This window comes from Quercus suber, unplaced genomic scaffold, assembly GCF_002906115.3.
Source record: "Quercus suber isolate HL8 unplaced genomic scaffold, Cork oak 2.0 scaffold_529, whole genome shotgun sequence".
Taxonomy (NCBI): Eukaryota; Viridiplantae; Streptophyta; class Magnoliopsida; order Fagales; family Fagaceae; genus Quercus; species Quercus suber.
The window spans coordinates 434,690-462,102 of record NW_027069978.1 but is presented as its reverse complement, the minus strand read 5'-3'; the positions used below and the strand labels follow the sequence as shown (position 1 = coordinate 462,102).

The window sequence follows — 27,413 nt, the reverse complement described above, 5'->3', positions numbered from 1 at the left end:
GTTTTTGTATTAAATTTTGTAGCTGTGTCCAGTGTAGACTAGGGGACCACAATTTCCTATCTGCAGTATGTGGACTATTGTCCAGGGTGATTTTATTAATTCACACTTATTCATATATAGTGAACAAAGATACTCATTTCCAAAGAGGTACAGTCAATATGAAGTGGAGTGATAACAAGAGAAAAACATTTTTTTTTTTACGAAGGGTCTGATTAATATATGCTCTCAGCGTATACATTAATCATTTTTTTTAATATTTTATGAAAAATTAAAAGAGTCGTAAAAAAAAAAGTTAGTAATTTTTTCATTTTTTTATTAAAAATTTTCTAAAATGGTTTACTAACATATACCCTAATGATATATTGTAGTAAAACTTTTTTATGAATAAGAATTTCATTAAACAATAGTAAAACAGCACACAAAACAGGAAGAACCACCATCTCTAGGTCATGGGCAAAAGTTAAACTCCGGGATTTAACTTTTAAGAGATAGGGATTATTCCCACCTAATTTGACAGAAAAGCATGTTTAACAAGGGTGTGGGCAACAAAATTAATAGAAAGTTAGCAAAGATATAAAATACAAACCAACCATCAAAAGAATCCAAAAAAGATCTTGTCTTAAAGAATAATATGCTCAATGGACAAGTGAGTAACTAAGGTGGGGTTCTACACAGGTTGTATGACATGGAAGCTGTCCTGTCCCCTTCACATATCACAAGTTTTATACCAACTTCAATTGCTTTCCTCTTTGCCACAGGAGCTTCGGTTGTTGATTTTTAAAATTTAATGAGACCTTATCTGTAAAGGATTTAAAACTTTCCTTTCTTGTTGCCTCATTAATGACATTGAAAGCTCTCAAACTCAATCAGCCAAACCTCTCGATTCTGGTACACGTGTGGGCTACTTTTTTGTTGTCCTAGGGAAACTATTTGTATACTCCTTGGAAAATTTTTGCAGGCCACAAAATAAACTAATGGTACATTACTCCTTCGGCTCACGCTTATAAAGCAGCAAATAGGAGAAGTTGTCTTCGATGTGGGACTGCAAAAGTTTCCCAGGAAATACACAAATAGTCTCCCCTTGGGACAACAAAAAAATAGCCCACCATATGTATTGGATGATGCAAAGCAGAACTTACAATATTTTAAGCAGTGAGTGTATACAAAGCTGCCCACATCTAACTACATATGTAGAACAATAAGTCTGGTACAAATTTCAATTTTTTTACTACAATTGTTGAAATAGCAAGTTGTGATCAATTACAATAAAGGTAATGTTAATTGTGAAATTATTTGTACACTAATCGAAGTCCGTCACTTAAACAAATTGTAAAATTTGTTATGTCCGTAATAATATTGTTATATTGTTATATGTAAAAATAAATAAAATTGTGGATAGTTTAAAAACTTGGATGGAAGAAACACCACACTTCTACCTAAGGAAGTAAGCTCTAACAGTCTAATGTATACTACGATACCATTAATAAAATTTATATGTTTTTTATTTATTTTTAAAAAAAAAAAAAAGACAGAATTTATTATTATTATCTATATCTATATAATATCTAAAAACTTAAATATGGATTTATTGCTGCTACGCTCCTATTGAGCCACACACCAGTGTAGTGTTTTAATCCATTTCGGTCTCATTCAGTCCACTTTAGTCCATTTCGGTCTATATGATTCATTCAAGTCCATTCCAATCCTTTCAGTCCATACGATCCATTTCAGCCCACTTGGATCAACTTCTATCCGTTTCAATCCACTTCAATGATGCTTTGGGAGGAGAGGTTTGTGTAAAAAAAGGAATTGCTTTGTTGACAATTAGATCACATTCTTAGCATAATGTTAGTAGATTCTTGATAAAATTACATTTTTTATATTATTAGAGTCTTGTATTTTTTTTTTCTAATATAAGTGATAGATTTTACTTATATTTGCTTCTTCTTTAGGTCATTCAAAATGTATAATGGATAAACTGTTTGGGAGGAGCATTAAAAACAAATTCCAACCACACATTACATTATTTACAAATATTTCACCTTATATAATAATTGAATGTAAAATGTATTATTTTCCTTAAAAAAAACTTACAAAATTTAAAACAATTTCAAATAACGAATATAATAGCTTCATTTAGAAAAGCTAATATATTATATCAACTATACTTTGTTAAAAAATAATCACATCATTTTAAAAATAATTAATGACTAGAACTTATAAATCTCATCTATTATTTTCATTTTTCACTTAATAAAAAAATAAACTATCAAATTTTTCCATAGGCAATGCATGAATCTACAACTAGTCATTATTAAAGTGTGTAGCTTGTGCGAACACCCATCACTTCAGCTAAATTATTAATTCACACTTTACAACAAGGACAAACCCATGATTTAAAGCTAGGGGGCAGAGATAAGCGAAAAAAAAAATCAAAAAAATTCACAATTGCATCCATATATGTTGAATTTGAATCTTTTCTTTTGAAAAAAAAAATCAAATATTGTAGTTGATTTTCTCATGATCTACAAATCAAATAAAAATTATATTTATTATCTCATAAAATGACTAATCAAACATTGACAATTTTATTTTGATAAATTTGTGTCTCACACACACACACACACACACACACACACACACACACACACACATATATATATATATATATATTTTTTTTGGTAAAATGGAACTTGTATTAACGACAAAAGAACTAAGGGAGGGGGGAAGGATCAGACAAGGATCTAGTATGAAACATTCCAGCTCTGTCAGAGCTCAACATGCCCAATAAATCCACAGGCGGATCATGGTGCAAAACAAAACAACTATCCTGATGAGTTCCTAATCGAGCCAAGAAGTCAGCACATGAATTTGCTTCACGAAAACAGTGGCTGATCCGGACTTGGCCTATTTGTGACAACAAATTCCTGCAGTCATCAAGGAGAGGCATTGCACATAAATTTTAAGAGATAGGGATTATTCCCACCTAATTTGACAGAAAAGCATGTTTAGCAAGAGTGTGGGCAACGAAATTAATAGAAAGTTAGCAAAGATATAAAATACAAACCAACCATCAAAAGAATCCAAAAAAGATCTTGTCTTAAAGAATAATATGCTCAATAGACAAGTGAGTAACTAAGGTGGGGTTCTACATAGGTTGTATGACATGGAAGCTGTCCTGTCCCCTTCACATATCACATGTTTTATACCAACTTCAATTGCTTTCCTCTTTGCCACAGGAGCTTCGGTTGTTGATTTTTAAAATTTAATGAGACCTTATCTGTAAAGGATTTAAAACTTTCCTTTCTTGTTGCCTCATTAATGACATTGAAAGCTCTCAAACTCAATCAGCCAAACCTCTCGATTCTGGTACATGTGCGGGCTACTTTTTTGTTGTCCTAGGGAAACTATTTGTATACTTCTTGGGAAATTTTTGCAGGTCCACATAATAACTGATGATACATTACTCCTTCGGCTCACGCTTATAAAGCAGCAAATGGGGGGAGTTGTCTTCGATGTGGGACTGCAAAAGTTTCCCAGGAAGTACACAAATAGTTTCCCTTGGGACAACAAAAAAAATAGCCTAGCATATGTATTGGATGATGCAAAGCAGAACTTACAATATTTTAAGCAGTGAGTGTATACAAAGCTGCCCACATCTAACTAGATATGTAGAACAATAAGTCTGGTACAAATTTCAATTTTTTTACTACAATTGTTGAAATAGCAAGTTGTGATCAATTACAATAAAGGTAATGTTAATTGTGAATTTATGTGAAATTATTTGTACACTAATCGAAGTCCGTCACTTAAACAAACTGTAAAATTTGTTATGTCCGTAATAATATTGTTATATTGTTATATGTAAAAATAAATAAAATTGTGGATAGTTTAAAAACTTGGATGGAGGAAACACCACACTTCTACCTAAGGAAGTAAGCTCTAACAGTCTAATGTATACTACGATACCATTAATAAAATTTATATGTTTTTTATTTATTTTAACAAAAAAAAGACAGAATTTGTTATTATTATCTATATCTATATAATATCTAAAAACTTAAATATGGATTTATTGCTGCTACGCTCCTATTGAGCCACACACTAGTGTAGTGTTTTAATCCATTTCGGTCTCATTCAGTCCACTTTAGTCCATTTCGGTCTATATGATTCATTCAAGTCCATTCCAATCCTTTCAGTCCATACGATCCATTTCAGCCCACTTGGATCAACTTCTATCCGTTTCAATCCACTTCAATGATGCTTTGGGAGGAGAGGTTTGTGTAAAAAAAGGAATTGCTTTGTTGACAATTAGATCACATTCTTAGCATAATGTTAGTAGATTCTTGATAAAATTACATTTTTTATATTATTAGAGTCTTGTATTTTTTTTCTAATATAAGTGATAGATTTTACTTATATTTGCTTCTTCTTTAGGTCATTCAAAATGTATAATGGATAAACTGTTTGGGAGGAGCATTAAAAACAAATTCTAACCACACATTACATTATTTACAAATATTTCACCTTATATAATAATTGAATGTAAAATGTATTATTTTCCTTAAAAAAAACTTACAAAATTTAAAACAATTTCAAATAATGAATATAATAGCTTCATTTAGAAAATCTAATATATTATATCAACTATACTTTGTTAAAAAATAATCACATCATTTTAAAAATAATTTATGACTAGAACTTATAAATCTCATCTATTATTTTCATTTTTCACTTAATAAAAAAATAAACTATCAAATTTTTCCATAGGCAATGCATGAATCTACAACTAGTCATTATTAAAGTGTGTAGCTTGTGCGAACACCCATCACTTCAGCTAAATTATTAATTCACACTTTACAACAAGGACGAACCCAGGATTTAAAGCTAGGGGGCAGAGATAAGCGAAAAAAAAATCGAAAAAATTCACAATTGCATCCATATATGTTGAATTTGAATCTTTTCTTTTGAAAAAAAAAAATCAAATATTGTAGTTGATTTTTTCATGATCTACAAATCAAATAAAAATTATATTTATTATCTCATAAAAGGACTAATCAAACATTGACAATTTTATTTTGATAAATTTGTGTCACACACACACACACACACACACATATATATATATATATATATTCTTTATTTCATTTTGTTTCTTTATCTTTGTTTTTTTATCTTTGTAATTTTGTCTCTTTATCTTTGTCACCCATTACCCGAAACACACCGATACCCCCACTACTAATTTATGATGCATTATATGTCCTTTATCTCTGTTGCCTATTCCCAATATTGCCCTACTACTAACAAACAGTCAAAGTGTCAAACAATCAAATGCTTTATATATTATTACTTTATAAATCACAACTCACAGTCAAATGCTTTAGCAAAAACTATATATAAATCGCAACTCACATCTCACTTTCTCAACTCAGATTCTCCCACTCATCAGTTGCCAAAAAAAAAAATTCCTACAATCATCCTCAACAAAAAAAACAACACAATCAGTCAATCACAAATTCACAACACAAACATTATATCAATGTTATGTTAGGTTTTGAAGTATAAAGAGAGAAAAACTGCTTGAAAGGGAAGATTGGAATCTTGGGATGGAGGCTGAAAGCTACAGCTACCAGAAACAGTGGTGGGTTGGGCAGATCAAGCTGTCGGAGGCACTAAGGATAGTGGCAGCGAAGTGGGTTTGTGGCAGCTGACGCTAGGCAGCATGATGGTGGCCTGTGGCGATGTCATGCGAGGCTGACAATCTGTGCGGCGCCATGGCTAGCCCTAACTCCAGTCAGTACTCAATACTCTCTCTCAATCTCTCCACTCCAGTCACTCTCTCTCGGTCCCTGTCTCTCTTGACTTTCTCTCTGTCTCTCTCATTTTTTTTTTTTAATAATTTTATCTAAATCGGTTTGTAGGGTTAAAATTGTTAATGGGTTAAAAAATAAAAATAAAAAATTGGGTTGGGCTTGGAGGGGCCGGTCCGGGTTGGGCTGGGGGCCGATAAGGGTTGGCTGGGCTTAAAATGGTATATATAACTAGATTTTTTTATTTTTTTTTTGGGTCTGCTGGGTCCGTCCCTAACTTTACAGTTGTTTAGGAAACAAAGATGGTTTTTTTAGTCAAAAGTTTACAATAATCAGCAAAAATTGGACAAAATATTTTGTCACAAATTACCAATGCTTAAAACATAAAAGTACAACATAAGATATGGAGTGAAACTCTTGTAACAAAGATGGTTTTCTTAGTCAAAAGTTTACAATAATCAGCAAAAATTGGACAAAATATTTTGTCACAAATTACCAATGCTTAAAACATAAAAGTACAACATAAGATATCGAGTGAAACTCTTGTAGACCCTTCAAATGCCCTAAACCAAATAAGTCCAAAACTCTTGCTACAAGATGTCACTGAGATTGGAAGACAAATGATTCTAGTCTAGAAATATGACTAACCAAGCTGTCCAAGTTTTGGAGTGAAGAACCGCCTTGTTGCAAGCAAAATTTTGCCTTGTCCTTCAACTTTGAAATTCTGTCTCTAATCTCCTCCCCTTCTTTCTCCACCATTAATCTTCTAATGCACCTCTCTATCTCCAATCTGTCCGATCCATTCTCTAGCTGCAGACCAACCTTCCAAACTTGGCTAACATACTTGGCATTTACCTTTTGGTCAGTGAAACAAGGCATACAAATCATAGGGACCCCCTCACATATACTCTCCAATGTTGAATTCCAACCATTATGAGTCCAAAATGCACCTACAGCTGGATGGGCCAGCACTTCCAGCTGAGGAGCCCATTTTATAATATGAGCCCTTCCATTCAATGTCTCAAGGAACCCACTTGGCAATGGTTCGAGCCATTCTGAGCCACGGACTAATCCAGGTCGAACCACCCACAAGAAGGGCTGATTGCTATTGGCTAGCCCCCAAGCAATCTCCAAAAATTGGGCTTCACTTAAGGCCGCTAAGCTCCCAAAGCTTGCATAGATTACAGATTTAGGTGCTTGTTTGTCTAGCCAGGAAATGGAACTTTGGTCTTGGGCTAATAAGCTACTTGAAGAAGAGGTTAGATAGTATTTGTGAAATGGGCCTATTGGGAAGATTGGATTGGGAAATTCTTGGCGCAATGTGTCAAGTTCAGACTGCTCAAGCTCTTCAAAGGAGTTCCAAATGATTCCTGAAGAGGCCTTGCTTTCATTGACCATGCCAGCTATAATTTCATAAAATGAATCAGGGTCCACATTGTCCATCACTGGAAGGTCTTTGACTTTAAGAGGTGGAAGCTCTGCCACTGGCTCTTCTAATTGAGAATCTGATAACAAAGAAAGTGGCATATGCAGTAGAGATTTAGAGTAATGCTAATAGAACATTTTTTACAACTTATTTGACAAGTTATTGATCCTCAAATCAACCCATTAATGAAACTACTTTATTGTTTACTACTCTTAACTTGCCAGAAGCGATGGTAGAATGGTGATTAGTTGAAAAGATTATTGAATGACAATCTCATAGAGCATCCTCTCACAATATATGAGTTTTATAACAGGGTGGAGTGAGTCCACCAAATGTATAAGAGAGGTGCTCCGTGATACGTCTCCTAAGATACTTTCTTAATCAATTGAGCTCACTCATTAAGTGATACTTACCAACCAGCTCTCTTTTATAATTGAACCATCTCCTTTTTCAATCTTGAGCTAAAAAAAAACCGTGAAAATTTGTGCTATAACCTCTCGATGAATTTCATTTAGCAAAAAAAAAAAATACCCTTTTCAGTGTGAATAATGAACAATTTGCACTCAATAACATTTTGTCAATACCTTAAATTATTTAAATTTTCAAACATCCATCAGTCTTAACAATTGCAATCTAAGCTAATTTGAATTTGACGTCATTCTCCTATGTGAAAGGATAATATCGCTGCCACCAAAATTTTGGTTGCCTCACAATTGTGTGCTAATGATGAAAGATATGTTCGAGTCAGCATTGAGGTTATTACTTTTGGGTTAAAATATACTTTTTATTCGTTCTCAAAAAAAATATATACTTTTTTAATTTTATTCCAAAAATATATTCTAATTTCTCTTTTAGTCCTTAAAATTTTAAGTGTTCTATTACTATCCTGGAATTCTAAAAATGTTTTAATTTTCATCCATCCATCCTCTTTTATTAAGCTTAGAGACAAAAATAAAACTAGGATAATATTTGTAGGGTCAGTTTTTGCGGCCCAAGCCCAAGGAGGTATGGATTTGGAACCCTCTGAGCCCAAAACAATAAATTTTGTAGAGAGTGGGCGAAAGGGCTAGGCAAATAATGAAAATTACAGTATTAAACAGCAACACCAATGAGAGAAGTTGAATTAATGTGCTCTCGGACTAATGAGTGTTTTAGCTCTTGCTAAACTCCTCAACACCAAATGTGTAGAGCCTTTCCGGGATTGCATGGTTAAGCTCTTGTCTGATGTCTCAGAGGAACCTATTTCTTGTTTAATCTCAGATGCCTTCTTTTACTTCACTCAAGCTGTTGCTGACAGTCTTAGGCTCCCGAGGGTTGTTTTGAGGACTGGTGGTCTTTCCTCTTTTGTTGTTTTTGTTGCATTTCCACTGCTAAGGGAAAGGGGTTACCTCCCCATACAAGGTATGTTGTTCCTTTTCATTTATATGTAGGATATAGGTGAGAAAAACTAGGAATGAGGTCTAGATGGATCCAATCCAATGCTAGTCTGAACATGATCCATTGGCTAATGTGATCAATAACACAGTTATTAACAAATTTTCTAATAATTTTTTTCTGTTTTTTATAATAATAATATCAAAACTTTCATAAAATAGTTCTTTAATAAATATTATTAGCAAATATTCTAAGGATAACTATTAACTAATTCATAAAATACTTTCATTTCTTTGAAAGAGAGTGCTTATATTGTTATTACTAATAAAAATAAGGTAAAAGAGGAGAAACAATATAATTTAAATCCTAGAAATATAATGGATGATTCATTCTTGGTTTTAGAAATTAAAAAAAAAATATTTTTCTCTATAAAAACTTAAAATGTCCCCCACTTATCATTTTGTACTTTAATTAAACTTTTTGTTGTTGTGTCTCATATAATACATCCTCTAAATAATAATAAAAAGCACTAAAAAATATATTTTAGGGACAAAAACGATATCATTGTGGTTCTAATTTTGTCTCTGGAATATTATCCTAGTTTTATTTTTGTCTCTAAGCTTAATAAAAGAGGATGGATGGATGAAAATTAAAACATTTTTAGAATTCCAGGATAGTAATAGAACACTTAAAATTTTAAGGACTAAAAGAGAAATTAGAATATATTTTTGGAATAAAATTAAAAAAGTATATATTTTTTTTGAGAACGAATAAAAAGTATATTTTAACCCAAAAGTAATAACCTCAATGCTGACTCGAACATATCTTTCATCATTAGCACACAATTGTGAGGCAACCAAAATTTTGGTGGCAGCGATATTATCCTTTCACATAGGAGAATGACATCAAATTCAAATTAGCTTAGATTGCAATTGTTAAGACTGATGGATGTTTGAAAATTTAAATAATTTAAGGTATTGACAAAATGTTATTGAGTGCAAATTGTTCATTATTCACACTGAAAAGGGTATTTTTTTTTTTTGCTAAATGAAATTCATCGAGAGGTTATAGCACAAATTTTCACGGTTTTTTTTTAGCTCAAGATTGAAAAAGGAGATGGTTCAATTATAAAAGAGAGCTGGTTGGTAAGTATCACTTAATGAGTGAGCTCAATTGATTAAGAAAGTATCTTAGGAGACGTATCACGGAGCACCTCTCTTATACATTTGGTGGACTCACTCCACACTGTTATAAAACTCATATATTGTGAGAGGATGCTCTATGAGATTGTCATACAATAATCTTTTCAACTAATCACCATTCTACCATCGCTTCCGGCAAGTTAAGAGTAGTAAACAAAAAAGTAGTTTCATTAATGGGTTGATTTGAGGATCAATAACTTGTCAAATAAGTTGTAAAAAATGTTCTATTAGCATTACTCTAAATCTCTACTGCATATGCCACTTTCTTTGTTATCAGATTCTCAATTAGAAGAGCCAGTGGCAGAGCTTCCACCTCTTAAAGTCAAAGACCTTCCAGTGATGGACAATGTGGACCCTGATTCATTTTATGAAATTATAGCTGGCATGGTCAATGAAAGCAAGGCCTCTTCAGGAATCATTTGGAACTCCTTTGAAGAGCTTGAGCAGTCTGAACTTGACACATTGCGCCAAGAATTTCCCAATCCAATCTTCCCAATAGGCCCATTTCACAAATACTATCTAACCTCTTCTTCAAGTAGCTTATTAGCCCAAGACCAAAGTTCCATTTCCTGGCTAGACAAACAAGCTCCTAAATCTGTAATCTATGCAAGCTTTGGGAGCTTAGCGGCCTTAAGTGAAGCCCAATTTTTGGAGATTGCTTGGGGGCTAGCCAATAGCAATCAGCCCTTCTTGTGGGTGGTTCGACCTGGATTAGTCCGTGGCTCAGAATGGCTCGAACCATTGCCAAGTGGGTTCCTTGAGACATTGAATGGAAGGGCTCATATTATAAAATGGGCTCCTCAGCTGGAAGTGCTGGCCCATCCAGCTGTAGGTGCATTTTGGACTCATAATGGTTGGAATTCAACATTGGAGAGTATATGTGAGGGGGTCCCTATGATTTGTATGCCTTGTTTCACTGACCAAAAGGTAAATGCCAAGTATGTTAGCCAAGTTTGGAAGGTTGGTCTGCAGCTAGAGAATGGATCGGACAGATTGGAGATAGAGAGGTGCATTAGAAGATTAATGGTGGAGAAAGAAGGGGAGGAGATTAGAGACAGAATTTCAAAGTTGAAGGACAAGGCAAAATTTTGCTTGCAACAAGGCGGTTCTTCACTCCAAAACTTGGACAGCTTGGTTAGTCATATTTCTGGACTAGAATCATTTGTCTTCCAATCTCAGTGACATCTTGTAGCAAGAGTTTTGGACTTATTTGGTTTAGGGCATTTGAAGGGTCTACAAGAGTTTCACTCGATATCTTACGTTGTACTTTTATGTTTTAAGCATTGGTAATTTGTGACAAAATATTTTGTCCAATTTTTGCTGATTATTGTAAACTTTTGACTAAGAAAACCATCTTTGTTTCCAATCTCAGTGACATCTTGTTGCAAGAGTTTTGGACTTATTTGGTTTAGGGCATTTGAAGGGTCTACAAGAGTTTCACTCCATATCTTATGTTGTACTTTTATGTTTTAAGCATTGGTAATTTGTGACAAAATATTTTGTCCAATTTTTGCTGATTATTGTAAACTTTTGACTAAAAAAATCATCTTTGTTTCCTAAACAACTGTAAAGTTAGGGACGGACCCAGCAGACCCAAAAATAATAAAAAAATTTAGTTATATATACCATTTTAAGCCCAGCCAACCCTTATCGGCCCCAGCCCAACCTGGACCGGCCCCCCAAGCCCAACCCAAATTTTTTTTTTTTTTAACCCATTAACAATTTTAACTCTACAAACCGATTCAGATAAAATTATTAAAAAAAAAAAATGAGAGAGACAGAGAGAAAGTCAAGAGAGACAGAGACCGAGAGAGAGTGATTGGAGTGGAGAGATTGAGAGAGAGTATTGAGTACTGACTGGAGTTAGGGCCAGCCATGGCACCGCACAGACCGTCAGCCTCGCATGACATCACCACAGGCCACCATCATGCTGCCTAGCGTCAGCTGCTACAAACCCACTTCGCTACCACTATCCTTAGTGCCTCCGACAGCTTGATCTGCCCAACCCACCACTGTTTCTGGCAGTTGTAGCTTTCAGCCTCCATCCTAAAATTCCAATCTTCCATTTCAAGCAGTTTTTCTCTCTTTATACTTCAAAACCTAACAAAACATTGATATAATGTTTGTGTTGTGANTTCGAACCAGCCTTGCTGCCGGCTTTTCCTCAAAACTCCTCAAGTCCATGTTGTCGTCCGAGGAGCTTTCAGAAACGGTAGCTAACAAATTAAGTTGAACGCCGGAGTGCTTGTCGGAACCCTCCTCGGCGTCCGAAACCTCTATCACTCGAACGTCTCCTGAATCCTCGCCCTCAAACTTGAATCTATCAATCTGCTCCTCTAGCGAGGAGGTGGAAGAGCCAACCCCTTCGCCTTCAGCTGCCTGTACGAGAGGGACTTGCTGGAGTGGTTGGACGAGAGGAGGTATAGCTTGGGGTCGTGGGTGTGGTACGGGTTCTAGATCATACGGAGCCAAAAAACCCTTCCAACCAACGTCAATACGAGCAAGGCGATGGTCCCCTGAACAATTGCGTTGCCGACCGGTTGGTAACCCTTTGGATATCCTGTGTAGCCCAGAATCAGGGGTGCTGATCGGAGCTGTCCGTCTTCGCTCACGAAAATCTCAGATCTCAACAGGAAGTTGAGGGCGGCGACGTTCGTAAGGCTTAGCCGAGGAGATACGTGGTTTTTATCTGTTTCAAGGCACAGCAGAGCTATGTTAGGGACTCAAAAACAGTGTCACAAAGGAAACCGAAAACGATTAAAATACAAGGACTCTAAGCCTATGGTTAGTGTGCCTAAATCTAGCATGGCCCACCTGGCTTTCCACGCTTAGTCGGGCAGTGATGGCCGTCATGCCATGCACCCGAGACGATCACATAGTCGTCTTTCATCCCTTTGTTGGATTTGGGGAGGCAAGAAATGAGCCTGACCACGTCCGACCGGGATTTTAAGTAGTACCCCGCGTCTTGCTGGCTGTGGCATTCGTACAGATGCACTACATCGAGCCAGGTGAGGCCCAATCCTAGGTGGAGGTTAAGGTGTTCAATGGCCCCTAGAATCCTAAACATGTTGGGCGCGCACTGCCAGGGAGTGATCCTATGGTTTCGGAGATAGCTAGTAGTAATGGGACCCATGGGGATGGTCATCCCCCCTTCTTTGAAGGCGATAAGAGGAATAACTACTTCTCCCGTCTCCCGGTCCGTTAGAATTTTTTCTGGGGGGCAGTACCTCACACCCACGTTGGGGGGAATGTGGTACGTGGACCTAAATGCTTCTAAACGCTCAGGGGTATCCACCATGTATTCGAGTTTTCCCATGATGCTCAGTTGACACTGATGGCCGAAGAGAAAATTAAAAGATTTGGTGAACGATGACTCACCGGGATTAAATCGGAGAGAGGATTTCAGGCTTGTGGGAAGGTTTTTGATGGCTCTCAGGAAGCCTGAAAGCAGCGATTGGGAGTTTTGGACGGAGCGGTGCGTCTGTTCTCTCTGGAGCGTCTGAAGATTCGCGAAGTGAAGAAGAAATAATGTCCTCTGAAGCTTTATACGGGGTCAAACGAGGGGTCAGGGGCACTCCCGCCCAAATTTCGAAGAACAACCTCAGCCGTTGGATCATTTAATCACCGTTGGATAGGAAGGGCGAAGCGTCACCTGGTGCAATTAATGAGGCGCCTGGGGAATAAGGAAGCCGCAGCGACATTAATGAAGCAGCAGTGCCTATACTTATACACGTGTCAATTCAAGTTTGCCTGTTTACAAGCTTTTGCCCCAGGGGAAGTCAAAATCCTACTTTTTCTCTTCGGATGCGTACGAAAAACTACAATTTTGAGGGGCTAATGTGGGGGAGAAAAACCCAGCCCAACTTATTGGGCCCGAGGCCCTGAATGAGGAACACTCTTCATCCGAGGAGATAAGGCCTTCAGTCGGAAGCCCACGCCAATGGGGGACGCCTGGGGATGAGCACGTATACCATCCGAGGAGATACTCATATGTCCGAGTAGTCATGCGTCCTCGGATCCGAAGAGGTTTGATCAAACACGAGTATGGGAGGTTCAAGTGATCTATTTGACAAGTGTCAAGGGGGAGAAGGACCTCGGACACACATAGAGATAACGACAACAGAGAAATATCAAGGAGGCATACTTCAACCACCGCATTTAATGCACTGCACCTACCTTCCTGGCCGCATTTATGTGGATAGGACCCCTGAACAGTGCTTTCTCAGCTACCGCCACTCGCATAAGGCTAAAAGTGGGTGATGGGACATGTACTCAAGTGGGTGCCTGGATGACGAACAAATGGACGGAGGAGATGTAAGAAGGCAATGCTATATAAGGGAAGGGTACCTCTGATAGAGGGGGATCGAAAAACAGGAGAGAGAAAGGGTACCTTACATGGTTGTAGCTCCAGCAATTGTAACCCTTGATTATCAATGAACAACTTCTCTTCGGACAGAGTATCTTTTGAAGAGGCTTCAGATTCCATGATGCCATCTGGGATGGAGTGGAATGTAAAGTTGGGAAAGTTTGAAGGGTTGACAGAGTTGAAGTTTGTGTGTATTATGGTGATGGAGAAGCCTTTGGAGTGAAGAATGGTTGCAAGTAGTAGCATAGGGTTTATATGGCCTTGGAATGGCAATGGAAAGAGTACCAATCTGCGGCCCTTCCTTTGCTCCATTTGGGTGTCTATTTGGTTCTCCATATGGTTGTTGCTTCTATGTTGTTGAAGACTTGCTTCTATTTTATCAAGAAAGGCTGCCTTCGATGCCCACTTGTCTAGTGTACCCGAAATTTAATTCTATTTAAAAGGAGCAAAGGTAATGCAACTGAAAGAGGTTCTATCAGCATCGGAACTTGTACATATTTGTCCATATAAAACGTGATTTAAGAATAAAATATGTCGAAAGAATAGTGTATGTCGGTACTGGAGCCGTGGAGATCACGGCTCCAGTACCGACATACACTATAAATTTATTGCCTTAATTCATGATTCTTTGATATACTCTAGTGTACCGAATGAATTGGACCTAACTGAGTTTTAGTCAAGTAACTTTGGCTCCACTACCCATATACACTATAAATTTATTGTCTTAATTCATGATTCCTTTGATATATTCTGGCATCATCTAATCGACTCCAATGTACTAGATGCATTGTACCTAAACTAAATCTTAATAAAATACTTTCTCAAAAAAACAAAATTCTAATAAAATAGTTTGACTTGTTAAAAAATAGTCATGTTAATAAATGATATTAAAGCAATTGTTAATAAACCATGACATCATCTTTATGAGAAATATAGAAAACTGTCAACATCATTTATTGTTTTATCATTCTCCCAATAAAATGTTTTTAAAAATAACTCCTAAACCATTGCCCATTAGTTAACATTTCTCATTAAAAAATAGACAGTTTAATACTAGAAATACTAACCCAAATTTCTTTTTTTAACTGCTTGCCTTCAAAATATATGTCTTGGATGGGCCTTACTAATTTGCTTATTTTGGACTTGCCAAAGCACTCTTAGTTTCTTATTAAAATTAATGATAATAATAAAAATGATAGTTTTAATGAGACATTTCAGAAGTTACATAAGAAATCATAATACTGGGGCATTCCATCATTCATAAAAAAAATAAATAAATAAATAAAGACTTCTTTCCCATATCTTGCAAACACTAGGAAAGCATGAGTAGAGAATTTACAAGCACAAAAAGAAATCGCTGTATACTTTTGGATTTTTCTTCTAATGTCATCAAAAATTAGCCCAACAGAAGAATAGCATAAAATACCAACACTAGTGCCCTTGCCTCTTTTTTAGAAACAAAGCAGCAAACTCACTTATGAGGGAGAATAGAACATTATATTTAGTATTAGGGTAAGTTAGCGAATCTTGGATTTAGATTTAGACTATGAATAAATTATGCTAATGTTCTTTATTGATCAAAGTGTTAGCCTGTCCCTTTCTTTCTTGAATGTGTTGATTTCAATAATAAAACTTTACTCTTGTTATACAAATTAAATATCACTAGAAGTTAACATTAGAAGTCAGACAAAGAAAAAAAAAAGCTAGACATCTTTGTTTGTGCTAGAAATGGACGTATTACGTTTTAACTTATCAAGAAATTAGATATTATTTGTCTTATTCCAAAGTAAAATAGGATCAAGCTTAGAGTTGTGATGAGCGAAAAAGCCCAAAGAGCAAATTGGGTTGGAACAAATTTCTAAGATTTCCCATTGGGTCAAATTTGCTTCACCTCTTTCTAGTGCCTTGAGATAGGCTAGAGTAATTATTAGGTACTCTCTAAAATTTGTTGACATGGTACGTACTCTCTCTTCTTACATTCATGATAAGATTCACCATGAACGGAAGAGAAAGGAGCACAACAGCTCATTGTACTCCAAAAATATCCAATAATATAAAATATTTATATTTTAATTGACATTGGACATCTCCATAAGGATAAATAACAAAGGTTAAATCCCCAAAGTTATCACAAAGTTTCCAGATGGCCAATTCAAGGGCGAAATTTATATTAAGTAATTACTCCCAAAATATGGCATGCTTAGGATTTAGACCCAATTCTAATGAAGGAAAATGTATTTCAACTTTGAAATTTAAAACAAAAATCGGAAAGCTCTAGCATGGATTAGTTTTCAAGTCATACATATATGGGCTGGCCAAATACAATTGCAAGCAATTCTATTGAAGGAACCTTTGGTTTTGCAAAAATAGTCCAGCTATTCCAAGGAGCACCTGCAACCATTGGTCTATCTTTTTTTTTTTTTTTTTTTTTTTGTGGTTAGCAGGATATAATATTAAGAGCTAAACCGGAAACAGAGAGTTGGCACTGCTACGACAGTGCCTTAAGTACACAAAATTAGAAGTGTCTTGATACAAAAGCATTAAAACATAAGCAGGAGGAGAGTTAAACACAACAAAATCATCCTCCATGACAACACCAATTCTAGCAAGAGCATCAACCACTACATTGGCTTCCCTGTAACAGTGTTTCACCTGATGCTGAGGAATTCTACTGAGTAAAGCCCTACAATCATCAACAAGAGGGGATAAACATTTAGAGACGGCCGAATCTCCATTTATCATATCAACAATTAAAAGGGCATCCAGTTCAACAAAAATGACAGGCAAGTGCATGTCTATGCACAGCTTAAGACCATCCCTAAGGGCCCAAAGTTTCGCTATAACACTAGTGGTAATACCAATAGACTTGGAAAAGCCTTTGATTCATTCCCCATTGTGATTCTTGATAACACCTCCACCTTCAGCTAAACCTGGATTGCCCATAAAAGACCCATTGGAGTTGAGCTTGACCCATCCATGGTTAGGATTGATCCAAGGATGTTTTTGAAGAAGACTTCCCAAGAACACAAGGGGGAGAGATGAGGGAGCGAGTTACAATAGTTCATGTGAAGCCAAGAAGACAAGTTATCATTGAAAAACTGATGGTGATCAAGAGGAAGGTGGGTATGCTACTAGAAAGATTTTGCAACGATACAATCTCTCAGGACATGCAAAATGGATTCCTATAGGTCAAGACAGAATTTACAAGCATCCTCCACAGGCATACCTCTGTGGATAAGAGTGCTATTGACCGGGAGGCAATTCCAATTACATTTCCATAAGAATATTTTAAGCTTGGGGAGGGAGTTTGTATTCCAAAGCCACTAACCAAAGAAAGGAGGGCTTGGTTTAGGGGAGAGGTTAGCCAGATGATATGCATTTTTTGGATCGAAATCACCATTGTGAGAAGAGCACCAAATGATAGAATCCTCCCCAGTAGACTCATGCCTGACAGAAAAAGTTTTGAAAATCTACAAAACTTGAGGGGGAACAACAAAGGAGATAGAGTTGAAGTTCCAAGCTCCATTTATAATGACATCTTTCACTCTAATTTCGTCTACCTCAATGCTTAGGGGCCTTGAAATGAGATTCCTTAAAACACCAAGAGAGCACTAATGGTCATACCAGAAGCTAAGATTGTTGTTGGAAAAAGCTTGCCACCTTGTCCCTTTAGAAAAAAATGACATTCCCTAATTTAAGACCAGACCACGCAGGAGGGCAACCTCTATGAGAAGCGAAATTCAACTTGTATTTCCTCTTGAGAACACGAGCCCACAAAGACTCTTTTTCTAATGGAGCTGCCATCTTAATTTGGCAAGAAGAGCAATGTTTTTTGGTTCGGCAGCCTAAATCCCTAAGCCCCCATCTTCCTTTGGTTTAGCTATTTTCTTCCAACTAAGTAAGTGGAGCTTCTTCTTGTTTGGGGTGGAGTCCCAAATGAAATCTCTGCTAATCTTATATATGGAATTTAGAATTTTTCCTAGAAGGGCAACCCCTTGCATAATATAAGAAGAAATTGTAGTGAGGGTGGCTTGGGTTAGTACCACTCTCCCTGCAAAAGACAATAAGTTGACCTTCCATCCAACCAACTTGGATTGCACTCTCTCAATAATGAAATTGTAGTCTTTGTTGGACGATCCAGGGGGCTTGAGGGGAAATCCTAGATATTTTCCCAGATTAGGGGTGGAGTGAAAGCCTAAAATCTCAACCAACCTATCACAATGGGATATAGATACATTGGGGGAGAAATAGACTCTGGATTTTACAATACTGACCTTCTGGATAGATAAAACCTTAAAGACTTCTAACACTTTCCGGATGCTTTTGAAGTTTTTATCATCTGCTTTGGCAAACAAGATTAAATCATCCACAAGGAGCAGATGATATTGGCTAGCCCCCAAGAAGGGCTGATTCCGAGCCACGAACTAATCCAGGTCGAACCACCCACAAGAAGAGCTGATTGCTATTGGCTAGCCCCCAAGCAATCTTCAAAAATTGGGCTTCACTTAAGGCCGCTAAGCTCCCAAAGCTTGCATAGATTACGGATTTAGGAGCTTGTTTGTCTAGCCAGGAAATGTAACTTTGGTCTTGGGCTAATAAGCTACTTGAAGAAGAGGATAGATTGTATTTGTGAAATGGGCCTATTGCGAAGATTGGAATATGAAATTCTTGGCGTAATGTGTCAAGTTCAAACTGCTCAAGTTCTTCAAAGGAGTTCCAAATGATTCCTGGAGAGGCCTTGCTTTCATTGACCATGCCAACTATAATTTCATAATATGAATCAGGGTCCACGTTGTTCAATACTGGGAGATCTTTGACTTTGAGAGGTGGAAGCTCTGCCACTAGCTCTTCTAATTGAGAATCTAATAACAAAAAAAGTGGCATATACATTGAAGTAATATGCTAACACAATATTTTTCGCAATAATTTTCACAACTACTTATTTGTCAAGTTATTGATCCTCAAATCAACCCATTAATGAAACTACTCTCTCTTTTACTACTCTTAACTTGCCAAAAGTGATGGTAGAATGGTAATTAGATGAAAAAGTTATCTTATGAAACAATCTCATAAAGTATCATCTCACAACATGTGAGTTTGATAGGTGTGTAGAGCCCACCAAATGTACGAGAGAGACACTTTGTGAGACGTCTCCTAAGATACTTTCTTAATTAATTGAGTCACCTATTAAGTGATACTTACCTACCAGCTCTCTTTTATAATTCAACCATGTCCTTTGCAATCTTGAGCTAAGTAAAGGCCGACAAAAATTGTGCTGTAACCAATCGGTCAATTGCATTTAACCAAAAAAAAAAACCCTTTTTCAATGTGAATGAACAATTTGCACTCAATAACATTTTGTCAATACCTTAAATTATTAAAACTTCCAAACATCCATCAGTCTCAACAATTGCAGTATAAGCTAATTTGGACGTTTGATGCCATTCTTTCATGTGGGAGGATAATGTCGCCACCGCAAAAGTTTTGGTTGCCTCACAATTTGTGTGCTAATAATGATGAAATATATGGTTCGAGTCAGCATTGAGGTTATTTACTTTTAGGTAAAATATACTTCTTATTCCTAAAATATATTCCAGCTTATATTTTAGTCTTTAAAATTTTAACTGTTCTATTTCTATTATGGAATTTTAAAAATGTTTTAATTTTCATCCATCCATCCGCTTCTATTAAGCTTAGAGACAAAAATAGAACCACAATGATATCGTTTTTGTTTCTAAAATATATATTTTTTATTTAGAGTATATATTGTGTGAGACATATTAACAAAAAATTTAATAAAAGTGGACAAAGTGATAAAATGGGGGACAATTTAAGTTTTTATAGAGAAATTTTTAATTTTTTAATTTCTAGAAACAATAATGGATCATCCATTATATTTCAAGGATTTAAATTATATTGTTTCCCCCATTTTACCTTATTTTTATTAGTAATAATAATATAAACTAACTTTCTCACTATAAAATAAAAGTATTATTTGAAACCAATTAACAAGTGCTATTAAAATATTTGTTAATGAATTATTTTAAGAAAGTTTTGATGTCCAAAAAAAATCAAAACATTAGTTTTTTTTTATTCCATAAAAACTTTAATAAAATGTTCACTAACCAATCATCCAGTAACAGCTAAGAAATAAGCAACCAAAAGCGATTCCTCTAAGACTGTCATAAATCACACGATCATGTTCAGTCTAGCATTGTATTGGATCCATCTAGACCCCATTCGTAGTTTCTCTCACCTATATCCTACATACATACAAATGGAAAGGAAAACATACCTTGTATGGGGAGGTAACCCCTTTCCCTTAGCAGTGGAAATGCAGCAAAAACAACAAAAGAGGAAAGACCACCAGTCCTCAAAACAACCCTTGGGAGCTTAAGACTATCAGCAACAGCTTGAGTGAAGTAAAATAAGGCATCTGAGATTAAACAAGAAATAGGTTCCTCTGAGGCATCAGACAAAAGCTTAGTTATGCAGTCCCGTAAAGGATCTGTACATTTCATGTTGAGGAGTTTAACAAGAGCAACAAGATCTGATGAAGAGGCTTCAGATTCCAAGATGCCATCTGGGATGGAGTGGAATGAAAAGTTGGGAAATTTTGAAGGGTTGAGAGAGTTAAAGTTTGTGTGTATTATGGAGATGGAGAAGCCTTTGGAGTGAAGAATGGTTGCAAGTAGTAGCATAGGGTTTATATGGCCTTGGAATGGCAATGGAAAGAGTACCAATCTGCGGCCTTTCCTTTGCTCCATTTGGGTGTCTATTTGGTTCTCCATATGATTGTTGCTTCTATGTTGTTGTTGAAGACTTGCTTCTATATATCAAGAAAGACTGCCTTCAATGCCCAGTGGACGCGAAATTTCTATTAACTACATAAAAAGCATCAATGCTCCCACAGTACACATTTGGTTTATAGAGTCCCTTTATCTTCTTTTTCTTTTTCTCACAACCTCTCTTTTCTTTTTCTTTTCTTTTTTTTTTTTTTAATAGTTTTGAACCGTTGTTACAGTGTCAATTTGGTTTGTTCAATTAGCACCATAAATACAGTGCTTTGGTTTCAACCTCTGCACTGTTGCTGCTTTTTTTTTTTTTTCTGCTGCTTTCTTTTCTTTTTTTCTCTGTCTTTATTTTCGGCGTAACATCGTCCTATCCACTTTATATATATATATAAAGCTATTAGTTAACGCAATAAATTGTCACAATATTTTTGTAATTGTTGATATGTTAATTTCTTATAGGTTAGAATAAAATATCATACTAGAATCATCCAAAACTAAAACTAAATGTATTATGAAAAAAGAAGTTCTACGTTCACAACATTTTTTACAACACTTTTACAACATTGTTCATTAGGCTTTTTTTTTTTTTTTTCCACAAACCACGTTATGCCAGTTTTGGTTGTGTTATTTTTGTCTTTTCCTTTAAATATTTATATGTGTATATACAATTACATTAACTTAACAAATTCTTACAATATTTTCACAATTATTGACAATTTGCACTATTCATTGGCCTTCTTCTTTTTTTCACAATACGCTAGTTTTGCTTGTGTATATACACAATTACACTGACGCAACAAATTTTTACAATATTTTCATCATTATTGAGGTGTCAATTTTTTAAAGGTCAAAATAAAATAATAAAATAAAAGACTAAAACCAATCACAACTAAAAATAAATGTATTATGAAAAATGTTATAACATCTTCTTCTTGTCACAATATTTTCATAATCGCAAGATCTCAGTTCCTTATAGATCAAAATAAAATAAAATAAAAAGAAATACTATGTTCACAACATTTTCACAATAATTTTGTTACAAATTTTATATAACAATGTATTTTTGAAGGATAAAAAAGTGATATCAATAGTGGGTTCAATATAAAACCAATAACAACTTGTCATTTATAATTTGTTCTAAGAATGTTATTTTTTTGAGGTGATTCTAAAAATGTTATGTGTAGGGATAAGGGCCCATCGTATATTGGGCCTTGGATTTTGTCCGAAGACATTAACAGGTCCGAGAAGGAATAAACAGTTATGAGAGATTCCAGTTCAGAGTCTCATAAATAAGAAATAAGTGGAAGGCGGTCTAAGGAGGAATTCCTCCTTGGATATAATAGATATCGCTCAGATGTGTATTCCAACAATGAAAGTAACCTCCATAGAAGCCCCAGTAATAAGTACGCGCCTCATGAACATACGAGAAGGAAGAGAACTCCAAAAATATCTAAGGAAAAGCTACTACAACCGCATTAAATGCACTACAGCTACTTTTCTGACTGCATTTATGTGGAGAAGACCCCTAAACAGTACTGCCTTGGCTACCACAACTCATAGAAAGCCAAAGAATGTGTCTGATGAGACGGGCACTCAAGTAAGGGCTCAAATGATTAACAAGTATAGGATCAGGATGATACAAAAGGAACTATATAATGTAAGAGACCCTCCATGAGGAGAGGATCGGAAAAATAAAAAGAGACTACTGTAGCAATCAAAATTGTATTTGTATCCCATTGTTATTGATTTATATAAAAAAAATATCTCCCCGGACAGTGAATAAATTCAGCTCTATTTTCCTTGTTCTTGCTTGATCATCTTTTAAATCCATACTAGCCATTGTCGAATTCATTAGGGCCTAATTCTCCAACCCACTCTCTACAAATTTATTGTACGTACTGGGCTCACTAGACCAAGATCCCATACATCTTGGACTCGGGTTGCAAAACGTGTCCTTACATTATGGATGTAGCATTTCTCTCAAATAAAATAAAAATAAATCTATTCAGATCCTAAAAATAAAAGTATTGTGAAAATGTTTTAATATTTTGTTGTATTCTTAGAGTTCTTTTTTAGTATATATAGTCAAATTGGATGAACCAAAATTCACTGTACGTTTCACACACAATTTTCTTGTATTGTCTTTTTATTTTTTTTATTTTTTTTAATGCATAATTTTAAAACCAGTAATAATTTTTTACCTAAAATTTATTGTGAAAATGCTGTAAACGTAAAAATTAAATAATAAAATATCAAACTTGGACCTACCAGCTCTGGAAATAAAAAATATTACGAAAATGTTATGACATTTTGTTATATTCCTAAACTTCTTTTTTTGTGTGACATTTTGTTATGTTCCTAAGCTTCTTTTTTTGTTTAGTCAAATTTAGTAAGCCAAAACTAATTGTTTTAGTCACAATTTTTTTCAGTTGCCTTTTTATTTTATTTTTAAATGCACAGTTAAAAGTGGTTAGCCCAATTTAAAACCAGTAGAAATTTACCACCTAAAATTTATTATGAAAATATTGTGAACGTAACATTACTCTAAAATAAAATAATAAAATATCATACTAAGACCCACCATAGCTAAAAATAAAGATATTGTAAAAATATCGTGACTTTTTGTTGTATTTCTAGACTTCTTTTTTGGTTTATTCAATTTGTTGAACTAAAATTCAGTGTTTAATGCATAATTTTTTTAGGTTGATTTTTTTTTTTTTTTACACATTGTTTCAAGTGTTTTTAAAAAGTAAAAATAAACACATACACACATATTGTTTTACACGCACAAATTGATGAAGTAATACTTTCCTCATTTATGTTTAGGGTAGTTGCATTACCCCCTTAAACTAAAGTTGAATAATTTCATCATTTATATTTTGTAAATGAGCATATACCCCTATTGTTTCTCTCTTAGTTAAACCCTAACAAAATCTTATAATTCCTAAAATATTCCATTATGCAATGTCTAATATACTCCTACTAAATTTTAATGTCCCAAAAAATTTCTTTGTATATTTTGAATTTTATGTGGTAGACTGGTAGTCATGCTTGGAAAATTAGAATGATGATATATGGTGTTCTATTTGTTACCTATAGAACACTAATTTATTAGGTTTAAATCTTCTACACTTATAATTTTATCTATTAGAAACTTTGATGACATATGTCTTTTGTTATTTTGTTCTTTTTTTAATTATTTTCTTGCTTAAAAGGGTATTCATTAAAAATAAGTAAGTTAAACATCGTAGTTAGACTCATAAAATATGATAATAAAGAATGAAATGTGAATAACAAAATCTTCATTGTAAATGATTGCAAATATTTAATTTAATGAAGATCTTCAAAAAAATTGTAGCATATATTATCATTCATTGCGAAAATTTAAATATTGTAGAAAGATGATAACATTCATTATCATTCTTTGTAGCATTTTTTTTGTGAGTAGATATTACATTTAGTAAATAAGTTCTAAGAAATTGTCATAGTACATAGATATTCAAATAACTATTTTAAACTTAAGTACATGACTTCATACTTCTTCAACCAAAAAAATCTATATTAATTTTCTCACTAAAGGGCCAGCACATGCCTTGCCCGTGCAACCCACACTAGTAATTCTATAAAGGAGCAAAGGTAATGCAATAATAAGAAGGGTGATCTAGTGGTCTTGGCGCGAACATAAGAGTGCAGCACTGCTTGAGGTCCCATGTTTAAACCCCAGTGGGCAGAACGTGGGAATTCCCTCCTACAGCTAGCCCACATGGGGTTAGAGCGAGGTTTGTTGTTACCCTGGACAACAGTAGTTATAACTCAATCCAACATTCCCTAGTGAGTAAGTGGCCCAATAGTCACGCCCATGGAAGTCCGCCACAATGGTCGCTCCACTCACCTAACTTGTTTAGTGAAAAAAATAAGAGATTCTAACAACATCGGAACTTGTGCATATTTGTCCATATTGGACATGTGATTTAAGATGGGTTCTGTTCAGCACCCGTTCATATGATAAAATCAAAAATAAACTATTCACTTTTTTTTAAGGACGTGGAAAAAACTGAATATGCATTAAATGTGTGTCAATTTAGATAGAGAAAGTCAAATTATTTTGTGATAAACCACAGCTGAAAAGTAAAACTTTGTCAATTTTCAATGCAGTGGGATTTGTAATAGGTAATAAATGATCCATAGCTAGCTCATTAACAGGTGTTGGCCGACACCTATTAACAAAGTCCTTTAAGAATAGAATATGTCAAAGAATCATGAATTGAGACAATAAATTTATACAATATTAATAATATATTAAATAATTTTTTTTATTTTATGCATTAATTTTGTTATATAAGCATTCAAAAATATACAGTAAAATAACCTGACTTATTAAAAAATATTAACAATTTAACACTAGAAATACTGACCCAAATTTTTTTTCTTTTTTCTTTTTTTTTAACTGCTTGCGCGAGTTCAAAATTTGTCTTTGATGGGCCTTACTAATTTGCTTATTTTAGACTTGCCAAAGCACTCTTAGTTTCTTTGAAAAAAAAAATAATGATAATAATGAAAAGGAAAAAAAAGTTTAGCTACAAAATTGTAAGGATACAACCTTACTCAATATATTTTTATTGAAGGTGAATTTTAATAAATTCATCATTGGATTACATTTTCTTCTTATATCCTTCGTGCTTGCAAGATTTATAGAAAATTAAAGATCAATAACTATATCATAAATAAATTGTTTAAATTATAAGTTTTTGTAATTTAAAATTATGCATAAAATATAAGTTTTAGATTATACAGTAAATAATATCCAATTGATACAAAATTTGGCGTGTGTATTAAGAGTGTAAAAATCATGTAATTTAACAGTTAGATTTTCAAAATATGTAGTAATGTTTATTTTATTTAGTAAGTTTATAGCATTAAGCTACAATCAATTTTGTAGCTAAACTTTATCCTAATAAAAATGATAGTTTTATTGAGACATTTCAGAAGTTACATAAGAAACCATAATATTGGGGGCATTCCTCTATCCATATAAAGACTTCTTTCCCATATCTTGTATACACTAGGAAAGCATGAGTAGAGAATTTACAAGCACAAAAAGAAATCTCTGTACTGATGTAGCTGTTGACACTATTTCTTAATTTATATTATGCTTCGTCTTTTACCCCCAAAAAAAAAATCTCTGTATACTTCTGGATTTTTCTTCTAAAGTCATCAAGAATTAACCCAACAGAAGAATAGCATAAAATACCAAGATTGAGATCGAACTGAAATGAGAAAATTAGAGACGCCCTCAAAAACAATTCATTGTAGACCAATCAAATTAGCAAATTCCAGGTCTCTAAAAAAAGTATAAAAATTCCATGACCATGAGCCACAAATTGGGCACTTTTTTTAAATTAATGAGATCACGTTCACGTGTACAAACTTCTAATTAAGTTACTTGTTCTAATTGGATTCTAATTCTTAACTAGTACTGGACCCAATGTAATTTTCTACATTATTGATCAACACTAGTGCCCTTGCCTCTTCTTATTTGGTGTTAGGGTAAGTTACCGAATCTTGGATTTAAATTTAGACTATAAATAAATTAAGCTAATGTTCTTTATTGATCAAAGTGTTAGCCTGTCCCTTTCTTCTTGAATGTGTTGATTTCAATAATAAAACTTTACTCTTGTTATACAAGTTAAAAATCACTAGAAGTTAACATTAGACGTTAGACAATGTCTCCGGATTTGACAGAATAGATTCCATTGAGCAACAGCAACATGGCCTACCTGGGCCTTCAGACAATTCGGTGCTCGCACTTCTTTGGAAGAAAATTTGGGGACTTCAGGTTCCAAATAAAGTCAAGCACCTGGCTTGGAAGGCTTGCAAGGATTCATTGCCAACCAAGACTAATCTGATCCGCAAAAAGATCATTACTGAGGGCTGCTGTGATGTTTGTAAATTGCATCAGGAGGATGTGGTTCATGCCTTGTTCCTCTACCCAGCTTTGCAACCCGTTTGGAGGCCTCGAGCTCAATGGAATCACAGCACACTTCAGGCGTGCTCCTCTTTCACTGATATTTTTGAGCTTATTTTTGCAAGTAATAGGGAGCCCGATCTTTTTGCTGCTGTGCTATGGACACTATGGAATAGGAGGAATAATTTGCGCCTGGGCAAGCCTGCACTCTCACTCAATCAGGTGGTTAAATTTGCTCAAGATCGACTCCTAGAGAGAGCTTCTTGCAGCGTTGGCATCCACCAAACCCGACCCCATCAGGTAGCAGCTTGGCAAGCACCGGTTCAAGATACTTATAAAGTCAACTTCGATGGCACGATTTTTGTTGAAGAAGGACTTGCTAGCTTGGGAGTTGTGATCCGTAACGACCATGGACTGATCATGGCTTCTCTTACTCAGCAAATACCTCTACCCGGTTCAGTTATAGAGGTGGAAGT

General features: G+C 34.9%; 2 protein-coding genes across 2 annotated transcripts; one reads left to right on the top strand and one right to left on the bottom strand.

Moving 5' to 3' along the window:
- Positions 1-6,141: 6,141 nt before the first annotated feature.
- LOC111984080 (UDP-glycosyltransferase 76F1) lies at positions 6,142-21,090 on the bottom strand. The gene is made up of 2 exons (XM_024015703.2): positions 20,474-21,090; positions 6,142-7,315 (listed from the first exon to the last, which is right to left on the bottom strand). The coding sequence occupies exons 1-2, from the start codon at positions 20,967-20,969 to the stop codon at positions 6,411-6,413; spliced, it is 1,401 nt and encodes a 466-aa protein (XP_023871471.2). The 5' UTR covers positions 20,970-21,090; the 3' UTR covers positions 6,142-6,410.
- LOC136063447 (UDP-glycosyltransferase 76F1-like) lies at positions 8,390-11,332 on the top strand. The gene is made up of 2 exons (XM_065763872.1): positions 8,390-8,637; positions 10,090-11,332. The coding sequence occupies exons 1-2, from the start codon at positions 8,442-8,444 to the stop codon at positions 10,992-10,994; spliced, it is 1,101 nt and encodes a 366-aa protein (XP_065619944.1). The 5' UTR covers positions 8,390-8,441; the 3' UTR covers positions 10,995-11,332.
- Positions 21,091-27,413: the final 6,323 nt, after the last annotated feature.